The sequence below is a fragment of the Notothenia coriiceps genome, unplaced genomic scaffold (assembly GCF_000735185.1).
Source record: "Notothenia coriiceps isolate Sejong01 unplaced genomic scaffold, NC01 NC01_scaffold00000282, whole genome shotgun sequence".
Lineage (NCBI taxonomy): Eukaryota > Metazoa > Chordata > Actinopteri > Perciformes > Nototheniidae > Notothenia > Notothenia coriiceps.
This window is the reverse complement of record NW_011332983.1, coordinates 4,814-15,668: the sequence shown is the minus strand read 5'-3', so window position 1 is coordinate 15,668 and position 10,855 is coordinate 4,814. Positions and strand designations below refer to the sequence as shown.

At 40.3% G+C, this 10,855-nt stretch overlaps 2 protein-coding genes across 3 annotated transcripts in view; both read left to right on the top strand.

Annotated features, from left to right (window-relative positions):
* The window catches only part of kdm5ba (lysine demethylase 5Ba), a 27,516-nt gene extending 23,766 nt beyond the window's left edge, over positions 1–3,750 (top strand). For both annotated transcript variants that reach the window (XM_010780663.1, XM_010780596.1), the window contains exons 24-27: positions 829–919; positions 1,010–1,197; positions 1,849–2,196; positions 2,621–3,750. In XM_010780663.1, coding sequence (XP_010778965.1) covers positions 829–919; positions 1,010–1,197; positions 1,849–2,196; positions 2,621–2,758 — 765 coding nt within the window. In that variant the 3' untranslated portion in view covers positions 2,759–3,750. The remainder of the gene's footprint in view (positions 1–828; positions 920–1,009; positions 1,198–1,848; positions 2,197–2,620) is intronic.
* Positions 3,751–4,580: 830 nt separating this feature from the next.
* Positions 4,581–10,617, top strand: nelfcd (negative elongation factor complex member C/D). The gene is made up of 14 exons (XM_010780482.1): positions 4,581–4,768; positions 5,782–5,888; positions 6,197–6,306; positions 6,428–6,537; positions 6,843–6,950; positions 7,424–7,576; positions 7,662–7,792; positions 7,920–8,085; positions 8,171–8,305; positions 8,890–9,029; positions 9,591–9,705; positions 9,790–9,885; positions 10,189–10,329; positions 10,445–10,617. The coding sequence occupies exons 1-14, from the start codon at positions 4,706–4,708 to the stop codon at positions 10,580–10,582; spliced, it is 1,713 nt and encodes a 570-aa protein (XP_010778784.1). The 5' UTR covers positions 4,581–4,705; the 3' UTR covers positions 10,583–10,617.
* The last annotated feature ends 238 nt before the right edge of the window (positions 10,618–10,855 follow it).

The following is a 10,855-nucleotide window of genomic DNA, read 5'->3' as shown; positions in this document are numbered from 1 at the left end:
TTCTACCTCTGGTGTCTTTGATTAGTCTTCGTATTGGTTTTTGTTATTGAATAATGTTTCGTCTGTACTGTTTGACGTGTAAACCTGTCAACTTGTAACTTACTTAGAGGTACAATTAAGTGTATAAGTCGTATAACGTTTTACATATGGTGGGGTTTTTATAGTATTTCAATTCATAATACTACTATAACATTCCGACCCGCAGACTACTAAAGGTGAAGAATGAGACTACGACTTGACTATATTAGTTGTTGTTAGTTCTGTTTCTTCCTGCCTATCCAGCTGACCTCATCTGAAAAGACTAGCACCTAGTTGACTAAAAAAAGCAATTATAACTAAAGAGATTAATTTGTATTTGCAAACCATATCCTTCACATAATAAAATATATACCGTAATTTTGAATATAAGCCGCAGCAGCGGCATACCACTCTCGGTTCCAATTTTACTTTTGCGCGCTACCTGTCTCACTCTTTTCCGGCCTCCAGCTTTTCCTGCTGGAACCCGCCGCTTAAAGGTGGGGGTCCGCGGACCGGCCATAGAGCCCATAGAGTTAAAGGTGTTGGCCGTTAGCTGTAAAAATCCATAGATTAGCCGCACCGTTATATAAACCGCAGCGTCGAAAAATAGGGAAAAAGGCGCGGCTTATAGTCCGAAAATTACGGTACTTGGCGTTCGTTTAATGTTACAATATTGCCAAACTATGTTATATTGATTTTCCCCCACCTCTTCCTCAGAGGGTCGGTTTGATTTATTAATGACATCACCATGCAGACACACCTGTCACACCTCACTGTCGCCATACTAAAGATGATTGTTTTGTGTTTCAGGGGAGAGTTGGACCTGCACTATCTTCACATCTGACTCAGGAAATAAACGGTTCATTTCTCCACACGGATCACCAGTCTGTCCCACTCCAGGGTCAGTGTTAAAGCTTCAAGCCCTTTCCATCTTTGTATTCTTTAATTATTTTGTTAATTTCACCTCTAAACTCTCCGACCTTTGCCACAGGTCTTGGTCCGGAGCTGGAGGAGCTGATGGTGGAGGGGTTCCTGCTGCAGGTCACTCTGCCTGAAACCGAGCAGCTGTACAGATACCTGCTGTACAAACTGGCCCCCCCGCCCTCACACAGCTCCCCCTGTGGGACCAACACAGAACCGGACCAACCGCCTCAGAGAGGGAGCCCCCAACACAACAAGGTAACGACCAAACACAGCAGTTGTTCTGAATCACACAGTCATTTTTGTGATATTTATCCGGCTGAGACTTGGATTAAAAAAGGTTTTTTATATTTTGATTTGATTAAAATAGGATGTAAGAAACATGTCACAAAGAGTTTTTACCTCAATAATGTTATATATATATATTTTTTTTTATTTCCCTATATATTTCTAATTAAATCTTTCTCGTTAAAGGAAAATCTGACAGCTCAGTATCTGGCTCTTCCTCAAAATCCTGACCGCGTTACTCAGTGCTCAGTTCCCTTAAGAGGAATATTGTTAATAGTTATTATTACTGGAAAAAGAGAAAGACCACAACCCACTGTCTGCCGCAAATCACATGGCTAAAATACACTTTAACATGTATAACATACTCTCAACAATTTAAATAAATAATAATAAATAAATATTAACATCTCTACTAAGAACAGAAACGATATATCTTTCTTCATTAAATAGACCAATTAGTCCCCCCCCCCCACTGTATTAAAAAGGCAGAAGATGCATTCTGTTGGCCCCTTACCGATGTGTGTTGCTCTACAAATGTAAAAACAAACAACTGCATGCATTGTGTTTAAATGCAGGCCTTAGTGTTGTTCAGAGTCTCATCATTTTTATGTTTTCACACAGAATGGAGTTTCCAGTGTAAAAAAGGAGCTGTTGAACGGTCAGAACAAAAGGACCAAGCGACGTAAGGAGAGCTCCGACTCGCAGCACAGCGAGAAGGCCAAGAAGTTCCGCAAAAAGAAATCCAAGAAGAGCAAAGAGAGGAGCGAAGAGAAGAGCGATGAGAGGAGCGACGAGAGGAGCATAGAGAAGAGCGACGAGAGGAGTGAGGAGAGGAGCGACGAGAAGAGCGAAGAAACCAAGCGAACGTGTTCTCCGTCACACACGATGTCCGACCACGGCGCTTCAGACTCGGATGAGGACTTCTCGCTGTGCGCTGCACCGTGGTGCAGAGAGCCAGAGGGAGACGAGGTTTGTTTTATTTCAGTCAGCTACATATACTACAAGCACGTAGACCTTTCACAAGTTTATGGTATTGACTTATTGTACAATATATAGAGATGACCGTGATCATTTTTGCTGACATTAATATTGCCTGTTGTGGTAACATGTGTGTTTTCTTACATATGAGTCATTATTTAGGCCAACATGATGCTGTATAAAGAGCAGGGTTTTCTTTCAATGATATGACTTGGGCATTGCGCAGACATTGCGTTTTTGGCATAAAATCTTCTAAAAGTGACAATGTTGTTTATCTCAATTATGTGTCCGAACAACTTTATCTATTGGGACCGGCCCACATACATACATACCACTACTACATTAATGATCGGTGTCTTTAACTGATTTATGTTGTTGTTTTGTTGATGTTTCTTTCTCATTATTTTGCTTTTAGGTGAACTGGGTCCAGTGTGACGGCAACTGCAATCAGTGGTTCCACCAGGTTTGTGTTGGAGTTTCTGCTGACCGAGCAGAGAAAGAGGACTATGTTTGCATAAGCTGCACACAGCCAGGTTTCGACAGAGGGAAATGAAGACCAAAAAGTGACTTTGAAGGATCAGCATTTTTTGTTGCAAGCCGCAGCACTTAACGTGCACACCTGAACTCTGTGTGCTCCTGTTGCTTCTCCCCCTTTACCTTCTGGCTTGCCCTTAATGAACTTAGTGAACCTGGTGCTATTTACTGTTTTTATTTTCTCCAGAGTTACAAAAGACTTCTGTCACTGTTTTTCTTCACATGGCTGATTTTTCAGCCAATCAACGAATCCTTTCTGCAACTTTCCAAGACTCGATGCAGATGTACAAAACAACAAAATGTTTCAACAGCGCAGGGATTTTTCAACCAAAAACAAAATGACAATTTGACGTCACATTTTAGAACTGCTTTTTTTATTTTACATACATCTGAACAATGTGAAACTTATCTTTCTCTTGTAGAGTAAATATTATTTATCCAAGCAATAACTGAACTGATGAATTGAGGTTCAGTTTTCACCAGAGGAATATTTGTGGTCAGAAATTCTTTGAGAGAATGCCTTCTTGAAGCAAAACCCCTGAAGAATTTACTTTATGAATCCTATGATATTACACAGTTCAATTTAAATGTATGAACAGAACTTGTATCAGAAACCAGAGCATCTGTTTGTCTGAGATTGTTTATATAATACTTTCAAAAGTAAGCACCTAATATTTGCCCATATCCCTTAACAAATCATTGACTTGACCATAAAGTCTGGTTCCCTATTGCGCTGTCTGCAGAGGGAAACAAGAGTCTTGTCGCCGGGTGAGCCTGCGATTATGTTCACAAAATAATAATGAACTGTCCGACATCAGAGGAATGTACATTTTGTTTTAGGGTGGATTTTCCCTTTTATGGTTTAGATGAAAATATTGTGTTGACTTAGTTTTAACACACTGTGTGATTAATTGCCACGGGTATCTGACCTTTTTCTGCTCCTTTCGGTAAATAATATAATTAATATGTTGCAGTTTGCATTATAAAATTAAAAAAATATTTGTTCCCATATGCCTGGACTCGTTCATCGCCTTGAATGTCTTCAAATGTGAATGTAAAATGTTTCGCCTGCCGGAGATCTTTGTGATTTGATTTTGAATACCTCTGAGAAACTCACAGTATCTTTAAAAGGGAAAATGCTTTACTTCAGGACCTTGAAACGTATGTCTGTAGCCTGTGTGTATGAGGAAATACATGTTGTCTTTATCAGTTAATACCATTGGGAAAAACACATGATTTTAAAAAAAAAACACACATTTTGGACAAAACATACTCATAATAAAATATAAAACAATGCATTCTGTAAGGTGTTTATATAGATACAAATACAATATATTTATTGTTAAGCTTTCCATCGCATAAAACCAATAAAACTCACTTTTAAAGACACCATGTGCAGTTTTCTTAAACAGACAAAAATATATCTACATTTTAGGCGTTATCAAGGTGTATTGTGTGTGTTGTTTTGTAATCGTATACATACTACCTGTACCTGTACCTGGTACCTGTAAATGGAAAAGGAAAAAGAGACACCGCACTTCACATTGAAGAAAATTCCTCTACCCTATGCAAAAAAAATAATCCTCCTATTGTTTTACTTACTTTCATGCCTAGTCCTAATACACTGTTTAATGTCTAAACTGTACACTTTTGGCTTTAATAATGTATTGTGTTTTTGTTTTGTTCCTGATTTAAAGGTTTGCCCTAACAAGTTGGATAGTTCATGTGAAATTGTTTGACATAAACAAAAGCGTTTAGCCTGAGGTGCCTTACAGACTGAACTCAGGGAAGAAAACACAGTGTACAGCAGGGGGCGTGGCCTGTTTCTCACTCACTCGCCATTTTCCTCCTGTTGTTGTTAGCTTGCTAGCTAAACAAGCTAGCATCATCCACGGTAAAATAAAGTCTGGAATAATTTACAGCTGGGTTATTGTAGCTAGTTAAACGCTACTTCTCCCCCGCCAGCATGGACGAGGAATACTACAGCGGCGGCGGCCGAGACTGGGAGGGCACGGGGGAGGCTCCCATGGTGAGACTTGTTGCTGACCAGAGAGCACAGTTACTAAGCTAACATTAGCTTAGCAGCATTAGCTTCTCTGCAGCTGCACAAGCTACTGGTTTGTTGTGACAACGCCACATTACCGGTCAGCTAACACACAAGTGATGTGTAAAAAGATATGACAATACAGATGCACTCATTAGATGTTCTCAATTTTTTGAGCCGGCTACAGGCTAACTAACTTTTGAAAAATGGCATCTAAAGTTGCACGTTAATTGTTGCACAGATCATTTATCATGTTCCTTACTACATTTATACTATTGTGCGTAACCTTAAATGGTATTAGGGTTGTACAGATTAACATTTGAAAGCCTACGGTAAAAGCTTAATTCAAATCTAATTGTTGCAGCTCTACATTAAACATAGCAATTTGTAATTGTGCAAACATTTCCAAATTCACAGTTAGAATTTGTTATGTTTAATGTAGAGCTGCATCAATTATATTATCATTAGAATAATCACCTACTATTTTTGATCTGTTATTAGTTATTTTTCATTCGAAAAGGCAGTTTTCATCCTGATTTTCCTCCAATATTTACTGCTTTTATCTTTTTAATACAACATAAAGCTGAATATATATATATATAAAGACATCCCCCTTGGAGTATGAGATACTCGGATGGAGATTTTGCACTATTTTCTGACGTTTTAGAGTGCAAACGATTTATAAAGTAAATCCTTTTCAGATTTATCGATAATGAAAATATTGTTCAGTTGCTGTCTCTCCTTAATGTTGCACCTGCACATTGAACAGTAAAAGATAAAGAACAACATGAAGCACCCCATAATGGTTGACAATCCCTTTTTGTTTGTGGACGTTAAGTAAACGTTCACCCTGTCAATACATAATGTATAACGTTTTTTTATGCGGCACTAGTCAAACTTCCTCTGACATCTCAATGTTGTTACCAATTTAAATGTTTCTGTAAGCACAAGAGCCAATATTGAAGCATAAACTCATGTATCAATTTTAATTTGTGAAGGAATATGTGGAAGGGGAAAATGATGGGAAAATCCAGGAAGATTGCCTGCAGAAATTCTCCAGTAGGGATTACATCATGGAGCCTGCCGTCTTCAACACGCTCAAAACGTAAGCACCTTTGCACATATTTTATAGTGTTTTTCTTCTATCAAGTTTGATTCTTGATTTTTTTTTAAATGCTTTAAATATTCAATTTTTTTCTATCTTCTTTTTTTATTTAAAGCTCCAAAATACTGAGGCTTCCTGGCTGTATAAACCAGATTCTAACCTACCTCAAAACACCTTTTAAACTGAAAATGAGAACCCAAAATAACTGAACATTGCACAGGAGTACTTCTGTGTTGGCCAATGTAAGATCAAACGACAACCCTAAAGACCCACTGAGACTATAACGATTGAAATCATATTCTTTTCAGATATTTCCAGTCCGGAGGCTCTCCAGAACACGTCATCGCGCTTCTCTCTGAAAACTACTCTGCTGTGGCTCAGACCGTCAACCTGCTGGCAGAGTGGCTCATCCAGATGGGTAGGTGTCAGGCTACATGGTCCTGCAGAGTCTTCTGGGAAATAACTTCCTCCTCTGATTGTTACTTTCTTTGTCAATGATTGCCATTCATTAATATGTCATTCCTTTATTTTGACTGCAGGTGTAGAGCCAGCTCAGGTCCAAGAGCGAGTAGAAAATCACCTCAAGAGTCTCCTGATAAAACACTTTGACCCCCAGAAAGCTGATTCTATTTTCACTGTCGAGGGAGAGGTGAGATTTCTCAAGTGATCACACATCCTGAAGATGTTGTGTGCAAAGTGTTTCCTAATTTGTTCTTGTGTATTTGCATCAGAATATTGTCACTTGTGTTCTGTTCTGTTTTTTTTTTGTTTGCTGTATTTATCACATCTTAACATCTAGGTTGTAAATAAGCATTTTTTGCAAACTCCGACATGTTTACATCTGGTATTTTTATACAGTTAGTAATTAACATGCTCTGTTGCTAACACATAGATAAACAGTACATATCAGTTCAGCTTTAATTAACCAAACCAATCCACTGTCTTGTGTTCCAGACCCCTGCTTGGCTGGAGCAGATGATAGCTCACACCACGTGGAGAGATCTGTTCTATAAGCTGGCAGAGGCTCACCCTGACTGCCTGATGCTTAACTTCACTGTCAAGGTACGACCATATGAGGGGTAATACTTTGAGTATCAGTGAAGCAGTTTCTGGCCCTGTTGCTTTTGTTGACTTTCCTCATCAGATAAATGGAAATTAATGTTTGGTGCCAAAAATGTGTGGATCATTTGAATTCAATCTTCCAGAATTATGCTTAATCTAAAGTTTTGCTAAAGATATTATCACCATAAATGTTTTTGAAAAATATACAAATGGAAGATTTGTATGCTGGCAGCTTTAGATGAATACTGGTAAATGATGTTGTCCTGCTTCTGCAGATTAAACTATAGTTGAATGAATAAATACAATGACTTGATAGTTCAACGCTATAAAGACTCAATATGTTCAGCTGCTAAAGTCACTGTGTCGTTGCCTCTTAATGTTGGACCATTGTTTGTTTTGTTATTTTTTACATTCTTATGCCTAAAAACACTTTTCAGAAGCGTCAGTATGTGACATGATGTGTTTGTGTTTAGCTCATCTCAGACGCAGGCTATCAGGGTGAGATCACCAGTGTGTCCACAGCCTGCCAGCAGCTGGAGGTTTTCTCCCGGGTGTTGAGGACATCTTTGGCCACGCTGATGGACGGAGGAGAAGAAAACCTGGAGAAGAACCTGCCAGAATTTGCTGTGAGGCTGCTAAATCTAATCTCCTAATCCTCTGTTTGCTGCTTGTGATGGTCTTTGCTGAGTTTCTCCCTCCTCTCTCCTGCAGAAGATGGTTTGTCACGGCGAGCACACCTACCTGTTCGCCCAGGCCATGATGTCCATCCTCTCTCAGGAGGAGCAGGGCGGGTCAGCTATTCGTAGGATCGGACAGGAGGTGCAGAAGTCGGCACATGAGCGGTAACTTCAACTGTTTTCTATTGTTTCAGGGTGTAGAAATTATAGCTATTCGGAATGATTTTGCAGAACACAACCAAGAATCCTCTCAAATCTGGATACTAATTCTAAGTTTGTGTTTATGTTACAGAGGTCACGATGCCAGTCAGATAACCCTCGCGCTCGGCACAGCGGCAGCCTACCCTCGGGCCTGCCAGGCGCTGGGGGCCATGCTGTCTAAAGGAGCCCTGAACCCTGCAGATATCACCGTTCTGTTCAAGATGTTCAGCAGCATGGACCCGCCTCCTGTGGAGCTGGTGAGGACGGAGTTTGTTTTTACCCTAACTGTTTCCTCTACATGCTCTTTAAGGGGCTGACATGTTTATTCTTCCTCGTCTATAGATCAGAGTGCCTGCCTTTCTGGACCTGTTCATGCAGTCACTGTTTAAACCCGGATCAAAGATCAACCAAGACCACAAACACAAATACATCCACATCCTGGCCTACGCTGCCAGTGTGGTGGAAACGTGGAAAAAGGTACAGAGAACAGCTGCTGATGTGTCTGTGTTGTTAGAGCTTGTTGAACTAGGTTCAGACTGAAGGCTAAAGTGGCCCAAATGGGTTTTTTGTATAATTAAATCAGATCCGTTCAATCATGTCATCTATTGATAACAAATTCAATCTGATCTTTTCACGTTTATATGAGTTCCTAATAATAAGATCCAGGTTTTCTTTTTTGCAATGCAACCTCAGTTTGAGCATGCAACTTTCACATCACTCTGGATCCACGTCAGTTACAATGCTGCACTTGTGGGAGTCTTGTGGAGAAGAACTGACACGTAGTATAAAAAAGTAAAGCGGTCTCCATGTTTATCTTTGAGATAAACATGCATGTTCTCTATCTTTATTTTAGATTTGTTTTGAACATGCTGCTCAGTTCAGGGCTGTGACCACTTTACAGTGGAATCTGATATTGGTCACATTTGAAAAAAATTGTCAACAGAGAAACAACCGTTTCTTGCTTTCTTTAGATTAACTGACTAAGGTTGTTCATCGTAAGTTACTTATTTCCTTTAAAAATTCTCATCTATTTTCTTTTTGAACATTCTGTTTAACTACAGAACAAACGAGTGAACATCAATAAAGATGAGCTGAAGTCGTCTTCTAAAGCCATCGAGACCGTGCACAACCTGTGCTGCAACGAGAACAAAGGAGCCACGGAGCTGGTGGCTGAACTGGGCACGCTGTACCAGTGCATCCGGTGAGAAGACCACGGAAACCCTGCAACGTGTTATTATTGTAGAAGAGGGAGGGAGGGGTTGTATAAGAGACGAAACACACTTATAATGATCGCTTTGGGGGAAGAAATATTTATAAAAGGAGAATTTCAGTAGTTGGGTAAATAAATGAAAGATTGAAGTTCACGAGGGACTGAATGAGAACAAATGTAAGATGTTTGTGATAATCCCCCAGATATTATGAAAGGACTTGGTTCCTCACCGCAACAGGCTTAGTATAATAACCAAAAAATCTGATATGAGTTTTGGTCCCATTTCCAAAACTGTCTCTATTTAAATACTTTAAGTATAAACATGTTACTTGTAAAACCAGTTTTCTATCTTTTGAAAAATGAGACGGCTTTGCAGGAACTTCGCCTAAAAAAAACAAAAACAGTATGATTTAAATCAGGAAACTAAGATCAAGCATTCAGTGACAGCTTTTACCACAGCTTCTAGATGCTTATCACTACAGAAGTGTTTTCATTTGTATAAAAAATGTATTAATACATATTGGCATTCTCACTTCTTGTTTATGTGTTCAGGTTTCCAGTGGTTGCTATGGGGGTTTTGAAATGGGTGGACTGGACGGTGTCCGAGCCGCGGTACTTCCAGCTGCAGACAGACCACACTCCAGTGCATTTAGCCTTACTGGACGAGGTACAGCATCACTACCATACACACACCTAAACATGTTATCTTTCAGTAAGCAGCTACATCTAAATGAATGCTTCCTCCACACAGATCTGCACGTGTCACCAGCTGCTGCACCCGCAGGTCCTCCAGCTGCTCATCAAGCTCTTTGAGACGGAGCACTCTCAGCTGGACGTCATGGAGCAGGTCAGTTAATGTTACTGCAACGGTGATGAAGTAAACCAGAACTAAACCAAGCAGTGAAAAAATATTATCATAAAACAATGTCCTTTTAGTGAAACTTCCCGTATTGTGTCTATATGCTATATCACAACAGAAAATAGGAGACAGCATGACTTTCTGGTAAATCACTATAAATCACAGTAATCCAAACAGACTTTACATTCCAAGAGATGCTGCAATCTCTTCACTATTAATCTCTATTTTGTTTTGGGGTTGTCAGTGCTACTTACTGCAGTATGTTGTAACTGTGAATGTCCCCCCCCCCAGCTGGAGTTGAAGAAGACGCTGCTGGACCGAATGGTTCACCTGCTGAGTCGTGGCTACGTGCTGCCTGTGGTGGGTTACATTCGCAAATGTCTGGAGAAGCTCAACACGGACATCTCCCTCATTAGATATTTTGTCACCGAGGTAACGACTGCTTCTGATCTCCATTAGTGTCTTTAAATGAAACGTTTGCACCATTTTAAAGAATCTTTGCGTTCAAACAAACCAACGGATGGTACTGAAATGTTTCTCTCTGCAGGTGCTGGATGTGATCGCACCTCCCTACACGTCAGACTTCGTTCAGCTCTTCCTGCCCATCCTGGAGAACGACAGCATCGCAGGGACAATCCGCATCGAGGGGGAGCACGACCCCGTGGCAGAGTTCATATGTAAGTGACCAGGGCCGTGGGAAGTAGGGGTGCTGAGGGTGCTGCAGTACCCCCTGGTGGAGGACAGGGGATCTGCACTTCCACAAGATATAATACCAAAAAAACGAATTTTCAGCCTTGATGTAACAACATTCATAATTAAGTAAAGATAACACCCTTTTCACCCCGGTTACATTTTCCATTTGCCCTGTACGATTGGCGCTGTAAGTGATGAAAGTGGGGGATGTTGGCTTAGCATGCGCCCGCAACTCACAGCCAAAGTGAGAGAGATAGAGAGAGGG